The sequence below is a fragment of the Eurypyga helias genome, unplaced genomic scaffold, assembly GCF_000690775.1.
Source record: "Eurypyga helias isolate BGI_N326 unplaced genomic scaffold, ASM69077v1 scaffold14598, whole genome shotgun sequence".
In the NCBI taxonomy this organism is placed as follows: domain Eukaryota; kingdom Metazoa; phylum Chordata; class Aves; order Eurypygiformes; family Eurypygidae; genus Eurypyga; species Eurypyga helias.
Window position 1 is genome coordinate 1 of NW_010265073.1, and position 19,267 is coordinate 19,267.

The 19,267-nt window shown below is 49.8% G+C and overlaps 1 protein-coding gene across 1 annotated transcript; it reads left to right on the plus strand.

Moving 5' to 3' along the window:
- Positions 1-6: 6 nt before the first annotated feature.
- On the plus strand, positions 7-584 carry LOC104513289 (zinc finger protein 36, C3H1 type-like 1). The gene has a single exon (XM_010156598.1). It carries the CDS (start codon positions 94-96, stop codon positions 424-426), a length of 333 nt encoding a protein of 110 aa, XP_010154900.1. The 5' UTR covers positions 7-93; the 3' UTR covers positions 427-584.
- Positions 585-19,267: the final 18,683 nt, after the last annotated feature.

Genomic DNA, 19,267 nt, shown 5'->3' on the forward strand with positions numbered 1-19,267 from the left:
CCCCGCCTGCAGCACAGCTTCAGCTTCGCCGGCTTCCCCAGCGCTGCTGCCAGCGGGCTGCTGGACAGCCCCACCTCCATCACCCCGCCGCCCATGCTGAGCGCCGACGACCTGCTGGGCTCCCCCACCCTGCCTGACTGCGCCAGCAACCCCTTCACCTTCTCCAGCCAGGAGCTGGTCAGTCTCTTCGCCCCCAGCATGGGGGTGCAGGTGCCCAGCGGGAGCTCCCCCACCACCTTCTTGTTCAGGCCCATGTCCGAGTCCCCCAACATGTTTGACTCGCCGCCCAGTCCTCAGGACTCCCTCTCTGACCAGGAGGGCTATCTGAGCAGCTCCAGCAGCAGCCACAGCGGCTCAGATTCCCCGATCCTGGACACCTCAAGACGTCTTCCCATCTTCAGCAGACTCTCCATCTCTGACGACTAATCTGGGGTTTCCTCTCGCTCCCCTCTCCCCACCTCTATGATGATGTTAAGCTGAACTCCCCCACCCCATCCCTGGTAGCTGGATGTTAACGTGGCCGCCTGCCTGCCGCAGACCCGCTGGCTTAAACCTTAAGTGCCAAATTACGACGAAAAGCAATAACGTTTACAAAATTAGTGCCTTTTAACACTTGTCACTGTGACTGTATTACCTCTCCAGCTGCAGAGGGCGCCAGCAGCTCTGTGCGCTGCCAGATGTGCAGGAAATGTCCGGATCTGGCTCCCTCCACTGGCCACGTACTGCATCGCCCTCTCCCAGTCCCTTCCTGACTGGCCAGTTTCCGCTAGGCTGCAGGCATGTGGGCAGGCGTTAACATCCAGTCCTCTTTCTCCCCTCCCCTTAAAGACTAATCTTGCCTGGATCCACTCAGGTCTGTGGGAAGAAAAGCTGAGAACGGACAAAGATTGTAACACGAGTGGGACTTCGACTGGGAGGAAGAAAACAAACAAAAAGAAAACAAAACCCAGACGGACTATGAGAGACTTGATTTTGGTGCTAAAAGTTCCCCGTGTATTCATGTGACATCTTAAAAAAAAAAAAAAGAAAACAAATAAAGAAATAGAGGGGTGGGGCTGACGGAAGTCATTCCACACACACAAGTTCGTGTAAACAAAGTTCCAGTAGACATAGCTTTAATGGTTTTTGCTCTAGAGTACTTTAGACCTATCTTAGAGCACTCACGCCAAGCTTTTTATTATTTTTTTGTGGTTTTTTGTTTTTTTTTTCCTGGGTTTTTAATTTTGTATAACTTTTCAGAAATTGGAGAGCAAATTTTGCTTGTCACTGCACAACAATATAAAAAAGCTTATTTAACTTATCAAAACGTATTTATTGCCGAAACCTATGCTTTTTTTTGTTAATTTTGTTCATATTTATCGGGATGATGAATCCATAGAATATATTCTTTTATGTTTAAATTATGATCTTCCATATTAATCTTAAGATTGTGAAGTGTCTTTTTTTCCTTTTTCCCCCCCCACAGTTTAATATATTATACTACAATGACATTTTTTGTAACTTTACACTTTTTTGGTTATTTTATTTTAAAAAATGAAAAATTAATTTAAAAAATGCAAAAACTGTGTTTGGATTATTTATTTTAGAATCCCTCTCCCCCTTTTTTTTTTTTGTGTTGGACTGCAAATTGAGTTAATGTGGTTCTTTGCCTTTCTTCTCCCCTTCTTCCTCCCCTCCCCTGGGTCTTGCCTACCTGGGCTTTAGAATGTACGTACCTGAGCTCTGTTGCGAGATGGCGTGGAAGGAAAACCTTTTTCTTCCTCTTTTTATATAGATTCTTCAAGGAGAAAAGCCTTGGGCTCAAAGTGCCTATCTGAAGACATTCCAAATACAGTTTGTCTTTGCGTTTCTGTATTCCGAGTTTGGAGTTTTCCTTGCCAAGGTGAATGGGACTGGCACAAAGAGAATTATGAATGTAATTTTTTTTTTCCCCCATTACTGTTCACTACATTGCTTTTTCTTCCTCTCTGTGTGAGTTTATTTAAAAAGAAAATCTCTTTTGTAACGACTGTTTGCAGTTTAAATCAATAAACCCCAAGTTTTTTCAAGAAACTGACAGTGGAGCTGGTTTTACTTGCGGAAATCGAGGGCCTGGTTTTAGACAACCGCTCAAATGCAGCTACTTCCCTCCTCTCAACCCTTGGGGTGCCTGCCCTGTGCTGGGGCACTGCTCCTCCATCCCTCGCTGATGCAGCCGGTCAGCCTGGCAGGCACGTGGGTGGACAGCCCGATGCTGGGCATCGCCTGATGTGACCCGCTGCGGTGGCTTCTAACTCTGTCTCTTGTGGAGTCCTCCTCCTGTCCTGAGTCCCTTCGTCTTTTCCTGTAAGCACCTTTCTGATTGGTGTAGCTTAAACCTTGGGTTGGCTTCTGTTCCTCTGGCAAGGCTTTGCCCCTTTCCAGCCCCTGGGGAGCCTGTGTGTGTTTTGAGTGAGGCTCAAGTGGGATGTTGAATCTGTACAGATCTCCCAAATCTCAGGCCTGGCTTGTTAGTGGTAACGATCTGCTTGGGCAGAGCAGCTGTTCGGTGTGTTGCATGGAAGAGGAATGGGCACCCCTAGCAGGGTCTTGGTGTACACACAGGTGATCCTGCTACTGCATGCAGGCCCTCGTGCCTCTTGAAGTAACCTCAAACTTCTGAAGCCGGTGGTTTGTTCAGGGACCCTTCTTTGCCAGCGCTGCTCGCGGCATAGGCCGACTGTTTTCACCTTTGAGCTCTCCTCTGGAGCAAGCTTGGTGCTTTTTTCCACCTGAAACTGTTCCAGCTCTCTTCCAAATTGGGAGTGGAATACTGCTGCCGAACCACTGATCCTTCAGCTGTCTTGACATGCCTCAACGTTCTGGAGAGAGATTTCCTAATTCATGTTGGAAAAGTTCCCTGCCAAACAAAATCTGCAGGATACCTCAAGGCTTTCACCGACGTACCTTCCTTGCTGTTGGCTTTGTGCAACACGTTTCTTGTGTGGTCTGGCCGTGAAGGCGAGCAAGGTGGAGGAGAGATGGTGGAAGAGGAGCGTGGCTGGTAGGAGCTGGTTCCCATGAACAGTGCAAAAGCTGCACGGGGAGTTTGCCTGGGAGATGCTGGCGTAACCAGCACGCAGCACGGTCTGTGTGCTGATCCCTGAGAGCAGAACCTTGGGCACAGCCCCGGTACGGCCCAAAGGCCTCCAGATACCTTCTGCTGACCGCAGCCTTGCCCCGGTGCGTGAAGGCAGCGGGGACCTGCGCAAGAGATGGGCTTCTGCCTGGAAGACCCGTGCCAGGCTGCAGCAAGCCCCCAGCCCTTCCTCCTTCCCCGCGGCTGGAAGCTGAGCTGTCGGCCCCTAAAGAGCGAGGCATATCTGATCTGGAGAGGATCCCAAGCCTATCGCAGGGTGTGCACATGGAGCTTGAAACTGCTTGCTTCCTCTCTGGACTTTCCGTGCAGCTCCTCCAACAGCTAGTCTTTGCCCAGTTAATAATTGATGAAGAAAATAGCTGTGTTAGTTGTACGGTGCTATTGGTATGACAAACAACTGGGAAGCTGGGCTAAAAGTAGGTCTTTGCTCACAGTACTGGTGTACTTCCCTTGTCCTTCTGGTGCACTGGTTCTGGGAAGCCAGCACCATTTCTCTCCTGTGAGTTTATTAATGGTAAATGCTCTGTCACTCAGTGCTTTGCTTTTTGAAACTTAACCTTGAGCTAGGTCACACAGGGGATAGAAAAGAGCAGAACAAGCAGCGTCAGAAGTTTACTTTCTGTAACGGTGTGAGAGAGGGTGCACTCTTGGGACCCTCCATCAATGCAGGGATTTGCCTCATCTGATACCGTTAGCATTCACTGCGGCTTGGGTATATGGCAGCAGCTAGGCTGGAGGGACTTGTCCTTTAGATTTACCATGGAGGAGTTGTCTGTGCTGTTTCTCATAGGGTTAGCATCTGTGTCCCCTAGCAGTTTGCCATGGTTGGTAATAGCTTAACCAAGGCTCAAAAAAGTAAACAGCCTTTCCACAGTGATGGTTTTGAGACACGTGTTCCTGTGACTTAAGGGCTCCTCCACGTTCTGGCTCGTTGATTTAGTGCACGGGACACCGAGAGTGGCCGGGAAGCTGAGGTGCCTGCTGTCCCAGGGCAGAGAGAGAGGCACCCACAAAGACAAGGTAGGGTGGCACGGCAGAGTGCCTCGGTGCACGTTACAGGTTGCGCTTGCAGCTCTTGCTGTGGGGCAGGGGCACACCTACGGTGCCTCTTGCTGCTCCTCACGTACTTTCTGTTATGCCCATGGGTGCTTGCTGTGGGCTCCGTGGAAGAACACCAGGCCCATGCCTTCAGGCTGCAGGCGTTAGCTGTCACTTATCTTTCGGCTTCCATGTCAGGTGACTCTAGTGCTATCCACCTTTACCTTGCCTAGCTGTCTTCGAAAACTGCAGCCGGTGTGCGTGGCTGGCTGTGCCAGTTGCCTCCCGATAAGGACTAATGTGACGACTTTGATCTGCAGAGCTCCAGGTGGCTCAGATCCCGCTCGGGTAGCTGCCTCCCTCCTTCCCAATTCCTGCAACAGCTGTAGGTGTCCCAGTGACTGTACTGGCTACTCCCTCGCTATGGGCCACATCTGGCTGTTGTAACAAAACATCTTAAGTTCTGCCATCGGGGGTTGTAGAAAAAGAGGTCGCCTCATTTCCCGAACTTCTCTGTAGCTGAGGGCTGCAAACCCAAATCGGGTTTCTTTGTTCTTGTTTTTAAAGGCAGTTGGGAACTTGACTGTCTAGTTTTGGCCAACTGTTGTTTAGCATCACTTGTTCATAGGCACGGTGTGCCAGATGGCAAGTAACGAAAAATACCATTTAAAAAGAACCCTGAAATGCCCCAAGCTCCTGGTCCTGACAGTTTGCCTCATCAGCATTGTCATGACACTGGGAGGCAGAGAGGGACAGAACTTGGAGAAGCAGAGGGCAGTAGAAATACCCCTGGAGGACTGTCTGAACAGCTCTTGCACAGGGAGGGCAACGGTCTCCGACTGGGACTTGGAGCTGCTGTTGCACATCACGTAGGGAAGACCAGGCTCCGCCAGGCCCTGCACGCGGAGAGGAGGTGGCGGTGGGGCAGGAAATGGCGGTGTCACCCACGCTGGGGATGGGGAGCGGAAGAAGACCTAGAGCTCAAGCCCACACAGCATGGAGATAGCGAGGGTGAGAGAGAAGTTGCCTTGAGCCCGAAGACTTGTTAACTAATGGTGTTTGGATGCAGGAGGGCTAATGAACTGAGTCTCTCCGGTGGGGAGCAGCAGCACTGAGGGGAAGGTCTGGCTAAAGTAGCCTGCTGGATGCTATCTGATGACTATGCCCAAGGGTACGAATGAGTAGTAAGATGCAGTAATACATGCAAAAACCACAGCATGCCCTTTACACTTGCTAATTGCTGCAATTTGTGTGGCATGGGCTGGGGAAAGCTAGCGTGTGCTTGAGTCTGGGGAAAGGCTTTGGGAGAAGGTGCAGCAGTCAGCACAGGAGCAAAGAGGCTCCTGGCTCCAGTGCCGGAGACGTTGCGGGGGTTGGAAGCTGTGGGCATGTCCACTGGCACAAAAGCACAGCCCAGGGAGGGGGAGAGGGCCTTGTGCTCCTCATGCCCTACATAACAGCAGCTCTGGGGAGGCAAACATCAAGATGTGGGGTCTTCTACCCCGCAGTGGAGCCAGGGAGGCAGTTAGCGCCATGGGGAGGTAGTGTCATGAGTTACCAGGCAACTCTGGCGACAGGCAAAACTGTGGCGAGTGAAAACAAACAAAATAGATTGGGTGAAGAACAGTGCCTTCTTTACCTGGGCCCCACAGAAGAGGGGACAGGAGGATCCCATGGCCAATGCAGTTTGAGGGGTATGAACCAGCCAAAATCTGGAGGAAAAGGGCAAAACCAGTGTTGGGAAGGAGTTCAGCTAGGAGGAAGGGGTGATACCCATTGCAGAGGGTCTCCTGGAGTGGCAGAAGGAGCAGCCGCCATTCCAGCCATTCTCTGGGTCTGGGAAGGCTGGAGGGACGGCGAGTCTGACTCTGTGGGGACTCTGCAAGTGTCTGCCGGGAACTCGTGGAACAGCCCTCGCGCCAGAGGCCGAGTTCAGCCCAAAACGTTAGAAGACGATCCTGCCTGGTGATGTAAAATGTCCTTTGTTTGGAGACTCTCTGGCAACGCCTGTTTCTCACAAAGCCGACGCTTATTCCCTAGAATGCTTCCAGCAAGAAGAAAAAAAAAAAAAAAGAAGAAGAAATAGTTCCTCTAAGACGCCCTAAACCAATACCTGCTGTGACTAAGCCCTGTGGGCAGCTCCGCAGCTGATTTATATCCTCCCCCTCCAAACTGGAGAAGGGGTTAGAGTGGAACCAGACGCCGCGTTAAACATAGCCGAGGGCAGCGAGCGAGAGGTCTGCAGCGAGGCAGGGAGGATGCGGGGAGGCTGCTGCCAGCCGTGACGCCGGTTCGGGTTTCCTCGCGGGCCGAACAGAGCCTCTTTTGGCTGGTGCCGCTTTATGGGCTCGCTTGGGTTTATTAAACGGCGAATGTTTGGAATTTGCTTGACTTTTGCTGCTTTTTTTCCCCCAGTTTTGATTTTTTTTTTTATTAGCACTGCCTTAACCTCTTCTTTTTGACCGGGCTTTGGTCAAAGCTGCCGTTTTCTGAGCAAACAGAAGCCTGGAGTTCTCCCTGCCTGGGCTCCAGCTGCAAATTAATCTCTTTTCATAGTTTCGTTTTATGTCCACCCACCATCCCCACCACATTACCTTAGTCAACACATGGAAGTGAAATTTTTCCATGCAGGATCCTGCGGGTTGTAAGGCTGTGTGGAGCACGTGACTGCCAGCTCCAGGGTTTTCTTTGCACCTCTGGGTGGAAGGCGGTTTCCTCATCCCCCACATATGTGAGCGGTTGTCGGTGCGCTGTGAAAAGTTTTAACAACTGGAATCAGTGGAAACTTTTCAGGGTTCAGCATTTCTCAGTGTATTTAAAGTCCTACCGCACCGACTGGGCGGAGGCAAAGCCATAGGTATGGCGTGTTTGCAGTACCTCCAGTGCTACCACACCACTGGTCGGCAAAGGGGCTGGTTGGATATTTTCCAGTGCCATCGTTCTGTCCCTGCGGGGTGAGAGATCTCCCTCCCAGGGCACAGAAAGCACAAGCAGTGATGGTGCTGACAAAGATGGACAGTCTGCTTGGCCCTTCAGTAGATGCACTTTGTACTTCTACATGATGCCTTTCCAGGATGGCCCTGGGAGGACTTCACAGGTGTTTCAGGCACTTGGCAAATACAACTGAACCTATTCCACAGGTTTTAAACCCCTGTTAGCTATGTAACTGCTAAGTGAAGGGGATTGTCCGTCAGTGGCACAGTATCAGAGAAAGAGCTGCAAAAATAATTTAGGACTCCTGATACTTTCTCTCCTGTCTTAGTCTCCAGGCAACAGCAAATATTTCTCCTGAATACTCTGGATGAGCAGATGCCAACGTTGATTCACAGGAAAAGGATGTAGCCACGCAAGCCATAGAAATTTTGTTTGGGATGGTAGCCACGGCCCCTAAGGAGACATTAAGCAATATGGAACGCACGCCAACAAAGTTATTTCTTGACGCTCGTGATGTGTTTGCTATAAAGAGATTTCTTGAGATGTCTAATGTGGGAGCCATTGTGATTTACCTTGATTGCAGCTACATGGAGAGAGTATACTGTGTTTCTCAGCTCTGGAGATGCTGGAAGGGCTTTTGGGCACTAGCAAAGCCCTGGGTTGCGAAGAAGTTACAAGAAATAAGGAAAAGTTTTGTTGATGGCCAACATCAGAGGGTAAAAGGTGCACTTTTGCTTGGAAAAGGGATGGTGCTGAAAATGCACGGAAGCTCCCCGTTTATTTTCTCTTGGCCTCAGATCTTCTATGCTGTATTTGCAAATAACCCCACTCCCCCCATGATTCGACCTACAAATTTATCACAGGATTGAAAAGCTGAGGACAAACCCAATTCACCTCGTCTTGAGGGCACCCCAAGAGCCAAAAGAGCTAGGGGAGCTGCAGAAAATAATTTTCCTCTAAGTTTAGGTAATGTGGCTTTGGATTCATAGACTGAATCTGCTGACCGAGATATTTTCCTTCTTCCAGCACTTTTCTGACCAGAAAAACACTTCCAGTGTGGATGAAAACAGAACTGGAGATGTTTTTGAAACTTCTGAAAGTTCATTGCACAAGCCAGCAGTTTGTAAGAACTTCAGGGCAGGCAGCTGGGGGAGGCCAGCGGTCTCGTGATGGAGGCCACCCGTCGGCGGCCCGTGGGGTTATCGCTCTATCATCCAGGTTGGCAGGGACTTCTAGTGAGTCATCCAGACCTTCACTCTTAACTGTGACTGGACTGATCTCATTTTCCCCAAACCACCTCTCAGGCACAGAGAGTTGTCTAGCGATAGCCTTGAACGTCTCCAGCACCGGCGTGTCTACGGCGTTCCCTTGTCCACGAGTCTCAATGCTCAGGCTGTTCTAACCTCTCTATATGTAGCCTAATATTTAACCTGAATGTCTCCTGCAGGGGTTTGTGGCCATTAACTTCATGTCCCAGCCCCTTCATTGAACGAGACTGGAGCCCAAATTCCAGGTGAAGCCCCTGCAGAAGAGCATGTGTGGTTTTACCTGCCAGCTTTCCTGCCAGCTGTGCTCTTCCCCAGCCTGTTCCCAAGGGATCTGTTTTTTCAAGTCATTCCACTGCTCTCTTCCCATGCCTGCTCAAAAACTGGATGTCCTAAACCCACCTTAAACCATCATTTTCAGCCTGGTTCTGCGCTCACTGATGCTGTTCTGCCTCTGGTGCTTTTGGAAGCAAAAAGTCAACCTTTCTGTCCAAATCTGTGACAAGGACAAAAGGAAAGCACTATATCCAATTATAGTTTTGTTAGGAATACAGTGAGATAGAGAGTTTGGCCTCTTGTCACAGCATTGCGCTGCCAACCAGGGCCCTGCCCTCTTGCTGTGGGGCGGCCTCGCTCCCCCCACACAGCCTGACACTGGTGGATACCTGGTTCTTGGGACTTTATCCCCACTGGGTTGGCCGTCTGAAGGTGTATACATGCATAATACCCAGCTCTGCTACTAGCACTGTGCTCCACGGGACCCAGGATACCTGGGCGGTTGCCCCACCATTAGGCTGCGGCAGCTTGGGGCCCTGCCTGCATGCTCAGGGGAAGCCATGCTCCTGCCCTTCGGTTTTCCTTCCTGAAGGAAAGACGCTCATCCTTATCCCTGGGGAGCATAAGCTTTGAAATACGAGTTGAGTTGTTTCCACTTATCATTATCTTGGTTTACATAAATCACAGCACTTAACAGTGGTCATAAAATTATCCGACTTTAAAAAAATTCAGCTGTAGAGTTTGGCCCTGTGACCTCCATGATCAGTTCATTTCCAATGGGCAAACACGCAGTGGGAAAAGAAACAGTCCCTTCTTGTTCATCACAAACGTTCATCTCCCTGTTGTACCAGCAGCCTGCTTGCCTGGTTTCCTAGTGTTGGCCAGCGTAGAAAAACACAGCAAGCCTTTCAGTGTGTGCTGCTTCACCGCTCGGAATAACTCTGCCGAGTTGCTTAAGTCATCCAGCGTCCCTCACCGGCGGTCATCACGTCACTGATATTTTAGAGTCGAGTTCAAAGCAGGGATGATCCTCTTGCGGGGATGTTGGATCACCCATGGGTGTACTGCAAGTCTCATCTGGAAACCGAAAGGCAGGCTGGCTGGTTTTATGAATCGCACTTGACCTGTGTTGGGATTTCAGCAATGTGAATCTGTTTTCCAGTTGCGGTAAAGAAAGACGACAGGTTAGATGCCTGATGTATCCAAAGAAAAAAAAAACCCACAACAATAAAATCGTATTTATTTTAGTTGCTAAAAACTGTAACTATGAATCTAAGTACCTATAGAGTGTAGATGAGCTGGACAACCAACAAGGTCAGCTAGACCCTCTTCCAGCAATGGTACCTGCACTCTATTTCTGTCAGCAAGTTGGACAGGATGGTAGAGATTCTTGGGTCCTTCTTACTCCTGACTCCAAGAGGGAGGGGTAAGCTGTAGTGCTGTTTCCTATCATGTCACTGGTTTATTGTCCGTAAAAAAACTTCGCCCTCTGGGTCGTGCTATTTATTTCCTCTGACAATCTTTATAAGGGGCCTTATCAAAATTGGTGTAAAAAGATGGTTGACCCACAGCATGCTTGTTAAGTCACCTTTATCTGCTCTTCCACTATTTTTTTCTTATTCAGTGTATGGCTATGTCACCACAAGCAACACGATTAGCAATCAAAACCACTTGGGCTGATTAAGACCATAACCCTGTGTCCCACAAGCAATTAAGCCCTGAGCACCCTAGGGAAGTGAGCGGAGGAGGGTGTGAGGTGCAGGTGGGGGCATGAGACGGGTTTCGGTTCGGTTCAGAACAAAGTGCACTCAATGCTTTCTCCATAGCACTGTGGGCAACAGGGAACACGAGGTGGGCTTCTTGCCCTCAGTGTGTAGACAAGCCCTTTGTCTCCTGACCCTGTAAGGCTGTCAGCTCTACTGAGAGCCTGAGAGTGGTGGGACCATGTCAGGAGACAAGCTGAAAGCTCACCAAGCTCCTCCAGCCTGCTGAAATGAGGGGCTCTGCTCCTGCAACATGCCCTCCTCTGTCTTTGCCTTCCCTGTCCTTTGCAGGGCTAGGGCCTCACGTCCTTCATACCCCGAAAAGCTCCTAGTCAGTTACTTTCTAAAAGGCACGAAGAAGTTCAAAGGGTATGCTGAGTTCATCTCCTTTGGGGGATGGAAAAAAAACCAACGCCCTTGCACTGCTCTGAGTACCGCCCTACCCGACCTCTCCTCACTGCTCCAGCCACGGGCTCGCGCGGCTCTCACAGCCAGCCAGGTCAGGATTTTGCTGCTGCTTTAACACGCAGGCACTGGACATCCCCCCCCTGGGTCCTAGGGGATTTATTTAGTTAGTGAAAAAGGCCCTTTCTTCATTAAAAATTGGTAGACAGTGGGGTTCAAGATGGTAATTAATGTAATTAGGATTCTGAAAAAGAACATTATTCCTCTTTTTCTGTTACACAGAGATTAACTATGAAAAGGCCAGAGCTGGCAGAAGGGTAGGTTACTTCTGTGTGGTACCACTGGTAGGATTAGGACTGCCGTGACTCTTTCCTACAGCTGGCAATGGGAGGTGACTGGACCTGTTCCCCTGGTCCATCTAAATGAAATACAAAAAGTAAACGAGAAACATGAATGCTGAACGTAAAATCCAGTCCAGCCTCAGATAAAGGCAATGTACAGACCCCTTTTCAGTGCTCTCAAACACACAGCGCTGGCCCTGAACTCTTATCATTTGGTTTGCTAGTAAAACAAATCAAAATATTTGATAGAAGTAAACCAGGAAGAGAGGAAGAAACTGCAATTCAGGACTGAGCATCTGAGCAGCATGGAAGCAAGTGCTGGTGGGGGCTGGAGCCTTCAGATCCAGCCAAAGGTCCCCAGCTTGCAGACTGTGCTAGATTTCAGGTGCTCCCCAAAGTACCTGAAGGAGTAGTAGATGAGGGACCAGGAAAAATCCTGCTCCAAAACTGACTGTACTTTGCCCACCTCTGAGCAGCAGTTTTGGGTCCTGCTTTTACCTGACTTTGTAGAAGGTTAAATAAAATAAATTAAAAAAAAAAAAAAAAGAAAGAAAAAAAAAAACCAGTGAAGTTGAGATCAGGAAAAGAAACAGAAAGTCCCAAACAAACATGTTTTTGGTAGAGGAACTGGAATTTTGAACCCTGGCGCTGTTTGGCCCGTCAGGTTGTCAGCAGCTGCACAGAGGGGACAGTGTGGTGGAAATACCTATGAAGCAGCGAGAGCCTTATCGAGGCACGGTACCAGGAAACGCAGCGCTTTCTGGGCTACCTCATGCACGTTACTATGGCTAAACCCAACAGCGTGCCTCATCATAACACGTGCCTTATCAACCTTGCTATCTGATGACAACAGCAGCCCTCGGGAGACCGGACTGACATCATGCAAAACCTCAGTAGATGAGAGCAAAGGCTGCAGTGTGTCGCTAGGCTACAGGCTGTGCTTGACTCTCTTGATCTGTTTGTTCTGAACTTGCAGGCACTTGGCTAGAGGAAGAGGGATATAAAAATCAAGCCCAAACCACTTTTTCAGAATGTTTCTCACAGGCTACCGTGCCGCTTAGCAAGCGGAGGAGGTTTTTGTCCTCCGCGAGTGGAAAATGTCTGCTCCACTGCTTTCTGCAGCTTTGAGATGGGGAAAACAAAAGCCCAAACCAAAACACTGTCACTGCCTGGAGGAGGGAAACGGTGTCACTGGTGATGTGGTACGGAGTCCCGTTCCCAGCTGACCTAGGTACAGTTGTAGGTGGCGGTGAGGAGTGGGTACATCTCGTATCAGGGACAGGGGCCAGCTGTTGATCCAGCTGGAGCTCTGAACCTCCGGTTCCTAAGCTTCGGGATGGCTGGTTCACAGTGGCCAGTCTCCTTGTTTGGTTCACAGTGGCAAAGCGTGCTGGCTCTGGTCTCCTGGCCTTCCTTCGTTTAAGATGAGGGGAATTTCTGCAGTCACTAAAATAAGAAACAGAAAATAGGGTAGGCTTTTCTTGTGTAATATTCACCAGACCGCTCTGGTTTGAATTTGCTCTTCTTGCCCTGGGTTCTTCAAAACACCTTCCCTCATTTAGGTCAGCCTAGATTTACCACACACCCCCCTTATTTCAGACCTGGATAGCACCATGGAAAAAGATCACCCGTCTTTCCCAGCTGCCGCTTTATGTCTTGGACAGAGGGTGATCATGTAGGACCATATTCCTTCAGGAACTGCCTTTGCATTAGTACAGCACCTAGCACAAGTGAGCCTACTCCTGCTCGATGTTTGCTGTACTACAAAATTGTTAAAAAATCCCTGCTTTTAGTGTTTGGTTGGGGGTTTTTTAATTGCAATGCAAGCTTTCAGAGGGAAATGAAGCTGGATTCAAATGCTGAATGCATGCATAGCAACAAGAGGAGGGCCATCCAGCACATGGATGCTAAGTGTCATTTTACAGCTCCCATTCAGACCCAGCACCCACCTCCCCGGGGCGATGCATGGTGAGCCTCGCTGTGACCCCGGGAGAAGGGGGGGTGGGAACATGCCGCCACAGCTCCCCCCATCTCTAAATACTCCCCACTCTAGAGTATTTAGAGATGTCCGCATCTGCTGCATGGATCTGGGGAACTGGGGAGGGTGGGCTGTGGAGGAGTGGTGCGAGGGAGCTACCACCAAGGCCAAGCTCTCTGCTGGTGCCACATCCCCTCTCCCTGCATGGGGAAGCAAGGTGGCACAGTGGCTTCGGCCCCGGGACATGTGCTGTACCCCCACTCTGCGTATGTGCCAGAACAAGAAATGGTCTGAGAGAAGAGCTGAACAGGCTGGTTGAAGCTGATGTGTCTGGTGGATGCCCCTTCGCTATCCCCTCACCCTGCCCATCTCCAGCAGCGGTGGGGACGATGGGTATGGCTAACCAGCCAGACAACGAGCACCAGCTCCTGCAGCAGTGGGTGAAGGTTCCGTTGTTGTCACACTGTGCAGCCAGCTGAGGATACGTGCATGGGAATCTCCTGGCCTACCTCTGCTTTGTTGTGCTCCTGAATGCAAACATAACACATAAGTTGTTAGCTGAAGCTTATCAAAGACATCTCCTAACCCCCTCCCCACCCCACCCCCCCCCAAGCAAAGCTGGAACTTCAAGGAAGAGATGCTCTGGGTATTTTGGCCCGTTAAACTGCTGTAAATCAAAGGATTGAAAACTACCCAACAAAAGAAAAAAAAATAAAGAAAGAGAATTTTGTTTACTGACTCAGTGAAGGCCTGGCTCAAGGGAAAGGCTGGAAAAGAGGACCGGTGGAAATAAGACTTGCCCCTTCAGACAGAGCATTCGGTAAGTCCAGCTGTGTGGTGGGACTATGGGAAGCCTCCCAGAAGTGGTGTGGGGAGCTTAAAGTGGTTTTTGAGGCATACTGTTATTCTCTATGTTGTTTAACGCATTGCTTGTTCTTTATGAACTTTAAGGAGCACTGAGGACATAATGTGCCGTAGGGGGAAGCCTTACAGAAAGACCTGATGAGCAGATGGAATAATTTTAAAATGTCTTCTCCTACAATACTCTCTAACATGTCCCTCCTCTGAGCTCACTTGGTTTTTCTCTGCTTGATGTATATGTCCCTGACATTTACCTGGCCCTGCCATATTATTCAGTTTGTGGTTTGGTTGATTGACTCTCATTATCGTTAAAAATATTATTAAAAAAAACCAAACCCAAACCAATTTAAATAAATGACACAGTGGAAGGTGGTTGAGGCAGGGGTTTGGTAAGAAACACAGGTGGATTTTTTTCAGGTTCAGAGACAGTTTCTGGTTGTGCTTTCCTGAAGAGGAAGGGCCTTTCAATGGCTCTTGTGAAATATGCTGATGGTCTGAGCATCCCATCACAAGCTCCCCAGGACAATCGCGACCGATTGACCACTTGATTGACCATTTGCTGGCCGTCTCCCCAGCAGCCCAGGAAGGGATGAGTCATGGAAACCGAATTCCCCTTCACCCGGGCTGCCTCGCCAGGACAACCGAGGAGGCCTGTGAAGCATTGATCAAACAAAGCTCTTCTGCTTCCACGGACGTCAAGGCAGCGCTTTTCATGAGTGCTACCTGAATAATGTGGTACAAAGAGAACAATCTCAAGTAGCACGGGGCACATTATTTTGTGTAGATAATTGATTCTGGATTACTTCAAGGCCAGGAAACATGTATCGTATTTGCTAGTAGCTTTAGCAGAAAATGCTTGAAGGCATGGCCGTGCTTAGGTGCAGCAGTATCTAAATGCTGCATTTCATTTTGGAATGATTTTTTGAAATAGAGTTTGGTTACATTTTAAGCATTTCTAAATGAAACAACCCTCCTAGAGGAGGGGATGAAAATAAGGGAGAAATAAATGAACACTAGGTGCTTTCCTGAATAGAGAATTACTATTTAAGGGGAAAAAAAGCAGGTTCCATTTGATGAAGCAACTCAATTCTTTTTATCTGAGATCTGCCTGGAATATTAATCAATTATTCACACAGCTCAGCTACTGCAGCTCAGATATAAATACCAACGACCCAAACAGGGAGGCATTCAGAATTCCCCTTGAGGTACTCTCAAGTGAAAAAAAAAAATTAAAAAGTGTGAGTTTAAAAAGTTTAAAGGAATTTTTTCTCAACACCAGTTGCATGTTGGGAGAAAGGAGTGTGAGCCCTGCTGGAATGCTGGCCCTTTCCCTTCGAAGGAGCTTTTCTCCTTTTGACAGACCTGCACACAGTACACGCGGCCACAGCGCAGCCCCTGATGCAGGCGGCTGGGTCGGTAGCCGTCTGAGGCGGGCGGCTGGGTCGGTAGCCGTGTGGGATCCACACAGGTGAGTCACGGCCGCCCACAGCACCTGCCTCCTTCCCTCTACCCCTCTGTGTCCTGTCCACACCATCCACATGCACCAGGAATCATCCTCTCCTCTGAGGTGCTCGCCAGGACATTTCCCTCAAAATTTCCATGTCACTCGGAGTCGCGGTGCAACGGGTGGACGTTTGTAAAGCTTCAGCGCTGGGGTTTGTCCTGGTTTCTGTGCTGTGCCTGGATCCAGTGGTGCCAGGATCCGACGTGCTGAGTTACTGCTGCGCTGCTGTCCGGAGCTCAGCACCCATTAGTGGGTTTTGGCTCACGCGCCTGTGATGCGAGGTTGCGTTGATGCACTTAAATTAAACAAAAGGGCACAGAAATGAGAGCTGTAATAGGAATTGTACCTTGTGCCTGGCAGCAAAGCCATAAATGGAGATTACTGGGAGCCTCCAGCGCAGATACCTCCACCTCGTCCCCACTCCTGCTTTTAAAATGGGGGAGAAATGTCATCGCCCCTGACAGTTTTCCCTTGTGGGAAACGCATCGCTGAGCGGCACGCTGGAGGTCATTTTCGCTGCAGGCTATGGGAGAAGTGTCACCACAGTGGTGCCATGCCTACGCCTGTCTGGAATGGGACGGACTGCGTGGGGTGTAGGGAGCTGTGCCGCCCCGTGCCCTGGGGCATGAAGTGCCCCTGCAGGCCCAGCTGGCCTGGCAGAGGTGTCACGGGTGACTGGAGGCCACCCTGGGCGGTGGCAGCCCTGGGGACACCCTGAGCAGAGGCGGGAAGGGAGAAGGGTGGCCTGGGGGACCTGTCCATGGTCCCCCATCAGCCGAGGGAGCTGGCTGTCTGTCAGGGATGCTGCCCCTCACGCCAGGGCCAGGTGGGGCCTGGCTTGGGGACCAGGATGCCAGCCTGCCGCAGCATATTCCCTCCCACCGGCTGCTCTTGCCACCCTGCCCCCAGCGCCAGCGGGGCTGCTGGGAACAGGGTGTCCTGGGTGTTCACAACCACGCTTCCTCTCACCGCTTGTTTTGTCTCTGCCACAGCAGAGCCTTCGGCTGCCGGGGCGGGGACGCGTCCCCACACTGCGGGGACTCCGTATCTGTTGTCAGGGTGAGCAGACATGCATGCTCCGCCTTTCTTTTCCATTTCAAGACACTGTTGTCTGGGAGGAAAGAGAGGCTTTTGCCCTGGATGGAGCCAAGGATGTACGGGGTTAGACCAACGGGCCCTCTAATCTGGGAATGCTCATCCTCCAGTGACTGAGCCTGGGTCCTTCCAAAGGACGCTTTAAGCCTCCCTGGCATTGTGCAATGTCATCCCTTGGAGAGTGATGGGAAAACAGTGACTTAACCCGGGAGGGTACAAGGACAGGTGGTGCAAAAGTCTAGTAAATGACACCCCGGGAACCTTTCAGGTGGAAAGGGCCGTGCGATGCTACAGTGATTGCAATGCTGCCCTTGGACAGGGTGTTACCCACCTTTCCCGAGACGGCAGATTTAGGCTGCTGCAATGCTTCTTTCTGTGATCACATCTTAAACCCTCTCAGAGAGGGCAGCTACTGCAGAAGCACAGCGGTGCATTTCTCCAAGGGATCATCTCTTTGGGACCACACGATGTCCATGTCCCTCCAGGATGTATTCTGATGGCTCAACAGGTTCCTGGGTGCAGTTTTGGGTGTTGGTTGTTTCCTATAAAAAAAATCCTGGATGGCCCACGATTGGATTTAATGAGTCTCTGACTCTCCCTCTCTATACTGACACAGCAGCTCACAGCAGGGATTTCTGCGCTGGACTCTCCTTGCTAGAAAAGAGAAGGTCTCTGTAGGGGCACCCGGACAAGCTGGGAAGCTGGAAACCCTTGCTGATGCCAGGATTGGTCTGAATTTACTGGTTTTCCAGGCTAGTCCTAAAGCCAAATTTTGGAGAGGCTGAGTTGTGGGAAAATGAGTCTGCTCCCCAGGACTAGGAAAGCACTGGAATGGATTTCTGGCAGTGCCACCTGACTGGTGTCCTATTGAAACCAATACTTTCTTGTTGCAGGAATGGAGTGGATTTGCTAATTGCATTTTGGGTTATCCAGAGCCTTGGAGGGATTTTTCTTTACTCAAGAAAAAGTACATAGATACAGCTCCTCTGCACCACTGACTAGCTAAGCCGAGCTGAGAGAAGTTCCTCTGGCTGGTGCTGTGGGCTGGTGGTTACCGTAAGGGTGGTGGGGCTAGAGTCAGGCACGCTCTAAAGCATTTGGGAAACATTGTTATGATTTTGAAGGGGTTTGTAACTCCCTGTGTAAGCCAAGCTTGCAGAGGAACCTTAGAAACTGAGGGAATATCTTTGAGTGCTAAAAGAAGTCATTTTAGTACAAATGGGTACTCAGGTTCAAATTGGATCAAACTCTTGTTTCGTTGTACTAATCACTGGAATTACGGAAGAAAAAAAAACCCAACAAATTTAAAAAAAAAAACAAAACCTGCAACAGTACTTTACAAAAGCCCAGAAGTTACAGAAAATACTCAATAATATGTTATGAAAAAAGCTCAGTTTTATTTCCAGATAACTAGATAAGAAGATCTGAACACAGCTGTTAACTCGTGGGTAGATCTGTAACCCCCTGCTACCAGTAACCGCATCAACTGCGCTTAGAGTAACTGCAGAGCATCAGGCCAGAGGTGATGCACCACCTACACCCTGTCTACGCTTTATTTCAAGTGCAAGTGGTACTTGGCTGGTGGGTTGGCCTTGGCAGCTCGACAGCAGAGGTGCAAATCTGCTTGCTGCGCTGCTTTGCGTGTAGCAGTTTGGAAGGCACTGAAGCCGATTGCAGCTGCAGGGTCTGCATGTGTGTAAGCTGCGTATTTGATGAGTACACGACTCGTTAAGATAAGCTAAAACTGAAAACATGTGGGTAAAATGAATACAAGAGGGTTCCTGGCAGTGTTTCTGCTGCAACTTGGCTGGTTGAATCAGCAGCTTGTGATGCTAAAGGTAAACAAATTGCAAAAATGGTCTTGAGAAACATCATTGCTTTAAGGACTGAACTGGATGCTGCAGGTCGGAAGAAATGCCCAGGAGCCTCCCACGTGGCACCATTTTCCAGAAGTAGCAGGGCCATGCCTGCTTGCCATAGCCTGACCGAGGTGGCTGAGACAAAACAGGATCACGCCTCTGCCCGTTGTCGCGGGTGGCATGGGCTTCGTGTGGCACCATGTGGGTCATCCCGACCCACAGCATCACCAGTAAGGCTGGTCTTTGCCCACCTCATCTCCACAGCGGGAGAGGTCTCCACCGCTGGCAGTGCCCTCCTCTGCCTGAGGCCAGGACCCCGAAGCAGCAGCGCTGGTGGTGGGAATCAAACCTGACCTTCCCGGCCCCCGGGTGTTCCTGTCCTGCCTCACGCCCATTCAGAAACTGTTAATCATCCTGAACTACTTACTGGTTTTGTGATCTTAAACAGGGCTTGAACTCAGCTTTCTAGAGGTGAAAGCACAATGTCTTACTGTAACTCATTTTACCAACCAATCCTATCCTGAACCTAACAATATTTTAATCACAAAATCCAACCTCAAAACCCACAGCATTTTCAGTTACTGTATTTCATCACCACACAGCTGAAAACAACTTTTTTTTTCAACCACCCTTGTTTTTCTAAAGTGAATCACAAACCATGGAACTTAACAGACAGAAAAGACCCAGAGACAAATTCTCTCTCACTAACCCTGGAGTATATAAGGAATAATGTAATTAGAGTAAAAAGAATTTCTCTACCGTCACACGGGTATAACAGACTTACAGGATCCAGCCTCCCCTTCGTTAAGCCAGATGGTCCATCCTAAACA

Excerpts from the sequence above, each read along its gene's own strand:
- LOC104513289 (XM_010156598.1), top strand. The coding sequence starts at position 94 with ATGCTGAGCGCCGACGACCTGCTGGGCTCCCCCACCCTGCCTGACTGC.